Genomic DNA, 4,030 nt, shown 5'->3' with positions numbered 1-4,030 from the left:
TCGGCTGGGAGCTGGGGGATGCTGCCCGTCCCTCGCTCGGCTGGGAGCCGGGGTATGCTGACTGTGCCTCCCTCGGCTGGGGGCCCGGGGGGGCTGTCGGCTGGGAGCTGGGGGATGCTGCCCACCCGCCTGGAGCTGGAGCATCCCTTGGTACCACTGGGGGCTGCTAACGCCCACGGGCTGGAGTGCAGCCCCACTCCTCCTCTCCGCAGGCACCTTGCCCTTCCTGCAGGGACTCTCTGCCGCACGGGCTCCTTTTGATTTGCTATGTAACGAGCTGGGGGTGTGTAACGAGCCAGGCAGGGTCATTTCCAGGAGGTGGCTGGTTTCAGCCTCCCTGGCCAGGCCGTGCCGGTGCCGTGTCCGAGGGGGACACAGGGTGGTTGAGGTGCAGCTCCTGCTCTGACCCCCAACACTGAGCACCCTCTCCCTCTGCCTGCTGGCTGCTGAGGGCAGGTAAGAGACAATGGGGATTGTTCTCCCAACAATGCCTCTCTGCCCTGATTAGCCTCCCTGGGTAGGCAGTCCCCTCCCTGCAGTGTTATCTCCTGCCTAAATCCCCCAGGAGTTCTTGGTGGGTCTGTTCTGCCCAGAAAGCTCCTTACTGTGCAGAGCGGGGCCAGGCCAAGAAACAGAGGTTGGGGTGAGCCCTGCACCCCCCAGCAGCTTTCTTCATCCACCTCCCTCCACTCTGGCACAGGGACAGTGCAGCATCATGCATCTAGCCTGGGGTATTTCCAGCCCTGCAGCAAAACCAGGACATGCTGCACATCTTCCTACGAGCTTTGCAGCATTGCCTGTGCACCCCCAAGATCAGTGCTCCCTGGTGGGCTGTACCCCATGACCCCAACATTGGTACCCAGGCACAAAGCAGCTCCCCCTGCTCAGTTGAACCCACACAGGAACTCCAGTGAGTTAAACCAACTGAGCAAGCACCAATTTACCCTTGGCACGACAGAAATCCAGCCCTCACCACGTGGCTTGCCCAGCCATAACACTGCAGGGACAGCACATGCTCCTCTCAGCATCACCATCCCTCATCAGGGCTGCAGCAGAGACCAGGGTGACCATCCTCCCCCTCCTCAAGGCACAGCCCCATGGACTCAGCACCCCATCCCCAGCTGAAACAGAAACCTGTGCCATGACCACTCCATCATCACCACCCAACCACCCTCGACGAGGCTTACCTGGCATTTTGCTGGGAGGGGAGGCGCTGGGCTGGTTGTGGTGGGGGGAGCCGTGGGACAGCAGCAGGTTCATGCTGTGTGGGGGCTGCCCCGAGCTGTAGGCATCCATGGCCAACTTCTGGCGAAAAGCCTCCTCCTTCCGCCGGTTGGCAAACCAGTTGTAGACACGAACCTCCGTCACCAGGTTGGAGCCAAGCCCGTGTGCCTTGGAGGGGGACACTCCTCGCTGCAGACACTCGGCCCTGCGTGTGCAAGGGGACACGTTGGAGTGAGGCTGCTGCTGGGGGGTCCCTGACAGCACTGCCAGCCAGAGGCCTCAAGCTGACAGGGGAATTTGAGGGTGTATAATACCTTCCTATAAACCTGGCTGCTCTTTCCAACTATGTCCATGCTGTAAAAGCCACCCCCCTCCCTCAGATGCTGCTGTAATGCTGCAGCATCCCCGTGGCATCCCTGTAGCATCTCCATTCAATCCCTGCAACATCCCTATTGCATCCCTGTGGCATCCCTGTAGCATCCCCATTCAATCTCTGCAGCATCCCTGTTACATCCCTGTGGTATCCCTGTAGCATCTCCATTCAATCCCTGCAGCATCCCTGTGGCATCTCTGTTGCATCCCTATTGCATCCCTGTAGCATCCCCATTCAATCCCTACAGCATCCCTGTGACATCCATGTAGCATCCCCATGGCATCCCTGCCCCAGTGTGGAGCTCACTCAGCCCCAAACATCACCCAGACAGGGAAAACAAGGCAAGGAGAGGCCAAGCAGCTCAGCAAAGCTGTGCCAGGAGACGGTGGCCAGGGTGGTATGCAAGGAGCCAGCCTGGCATCACGTGCAGTTTTTTGGGAGGCAGGTGAGGCAGCAGCAGGTGGTGTGGGGCAGCTGTTACCTGTTGCACTCCTCCACCAGAGCCTCACGCTCCTCCTTGCTGGGGTTCTTCTGGCGGTCATAGGCCTGGTACAAGATTTGCTGGGAGGCTGGCCCCCACTTGAACCGATTGCGGCGCATCTTCTTGCTGGGGGTTTCGGAGCAGGCGTCGTCGAGCTGGGCAGCCCCCTGGTTCTGCTGATTGAACTCTGGAAAGAGAAACAGCAGCTGATCCTGACTGCCTTTGTCTGTCATATTTCCAGAACCCTGGACTGCCTGGTTGAACTCTGAAAGAGAAAGGAGCAGACGTGAGCTGGCCTGTCGCCGCCGCTCAGACGCAGGTCCCGCGCGGAGGTGACCCCCGTGCCCCCTCCCGCAGCTCCCCGAGCCCGCAGCATGCTTTGGAACGAGCCAGGTGCTCCCTGCCACCCACCCCGGGAAGGACCAGCCTATTTCCATCCCTGGTTAATGGGGAGGCATGTGCCTATGCCCATGCATATTCATGGCAGGGTCCCTGCCAGCCTGCGCTTGTTTTGGGGGATTTTTGAGAGTGAGGAGCTGGGCAGGATGACTCCAAAGCCCCCCAGGAGGGTGCCCCACTCTGCTCACCCAGAGCTCTCCTCCAGCTCCCTCTCCCACTCCCATCCCAGCACAGTGGGACATCAGCTCTGTGCCCGGGGCGGCAGCACCAGAGGTGACCTTCGGCAGCCGCCTCAGCCCCGGCACTTGTCACCACGGCAGTAAAAGGAGATTAATGGGAGGGTTTTATTATTCCCAGTTTTGCAGGGGAATTCTCCCTCTTTTTATAATGGCTTCCCCCCCCTGTGACGGGGGGGAAATGCAGGGCAAGGCTGGAGCAGGGTCTGTTTGCTCTAAAGTCTCAAGGTGTGTTTTCAGAGCAATGGTATTTGGTGTTGAACCCTTTTCTGCACTTCCAGTCTGCTGGATATTGCATCCTTTGGGAGGAGGGAGGCAGAGCCCTTTCTAGGGAGTGTCAGTTCCCCAAACTGCAGCTCAGCCCAAAACTGGGGATGGACAGAGAGGTGCACAAAGGAATAGTCTGTGTGCTTGCTCAAAATCATAAACAGTACAGCCTGCCCCAAAACCCGCCACAGACAGGAGCAATTTTGAGGGGGGTTTTGTTTCCTCTCTCTTCACTTTCTTTGCAAGTAGTTGCAGTAAATGAGGAGTCTGAGAAACAGCAAGGAAAAGGGGACAGAGGTGGCAAAGGCACCTAATTGTGAGCCATCACTAATTGCTTTCCCAGCTCTAATAAATACAAATGCCCAGAAACTCAGCTGTGCGGATGGACTTGGGGGAACCCACGCGGTGCCCCTGTCCCTGAGAGGGGCCATCACCCAGTTTTCCTGCACCTTGAACTCATTTTACTTGACAATCTGTTTTGGGGAGATGCTAACAGCAGAGTCAGGGGGCAGAACCAGGACTCAGGGCCCTCTCCCCCTGCCAGCCCGACGGGCGAGCGCCGCCGCGGGTACTTACGCCGGAGGATCTCCCGCTGCTTGCGGACGTACCACGTGTACAGGGCAGCTCTCTTCTGCGTCTTCATGGGGGTGCCCTTGTTGAGGTGCTGGGAGAGGTGCGACTGGTTGAGGCCAGTGACGTCCACCACCTCCCTCTGAGGGATGTTGTGCTGCTGCATGTAGCCCTTGATCATCTTCGCCGCCCGCCACGGGTCCTCGCTGCGGGGAGGGAAAACAAGGATCAATCTCTGCTGGCAGGGGAAAAGTACCAGGTGTCTTTTCATTATTAAAAGTACTGTTAGTATTATTAACTGGTTCAGAAGGACATAAGATCCCTTGGGTGCATATTCTGCCCCAGCCCTCCAAAACATCCCTGTCCCACCCCAGGAACGGGGCTCAAGGGGCTCATGCCCACTCTGGGAATGCCAGCCAGACTGTTCACCCAGGGAGGGAGAAGCAAAGAGGGTCCCAGTGTTCTGCTGGGACACATCAA

At 58.4% G+C, this 4,030-nt stretch overlaps 1 protein-coding gene across 1 annotated transcript; it reads right to left on the bottom strand.

The window, feature by feature from the left end:
• Window positions 1–1,187: 1,187 nt before the first annotated feature.
• LOC103808176 (hepatocyte nuclear factor 1-beta-like) lies at window positions 1,188–3,752 on the bottom strand (the record flags this gene model as incomplete). The annotated part of the gene is made up of 3 exons (XM_009080944.1): window positions 3,557–3,752; window positions 2,079–2,343; window positions 1,188–1,429 (listed from the first exon to the last, which is right to left on the bottom strand). Coding segments are annotated over exons 1-3 (682 nt in total), but the record flags the coding sequence as incomplete, so codon positions are not given.
• Window positions 3,753–4,030: the final 278 nt, after the last annotated feature.

Source organism: Acanthisitta chloris, unplaced genomic scaffold (genome assembly GCF_000695815.1).
Source record: "Acanthisitta chloris isolate BGI_N310 unplaced genomic scaffold, ASM69581v1 scaffold39678, whole genome shotgun sequence".
Classification (NCBI taxonomy): domain Eukaryota; kingdom Metazoa; phylum Chordata; class Aves; order Passeriformes; family Acanthisittidae; genus Acanthisitta; species Acanthisitta chloris.
Note: the sequence above shows the minus strand (reverse complement) of the source record. Positions and strands in the feature narration are given on the sequence as shown.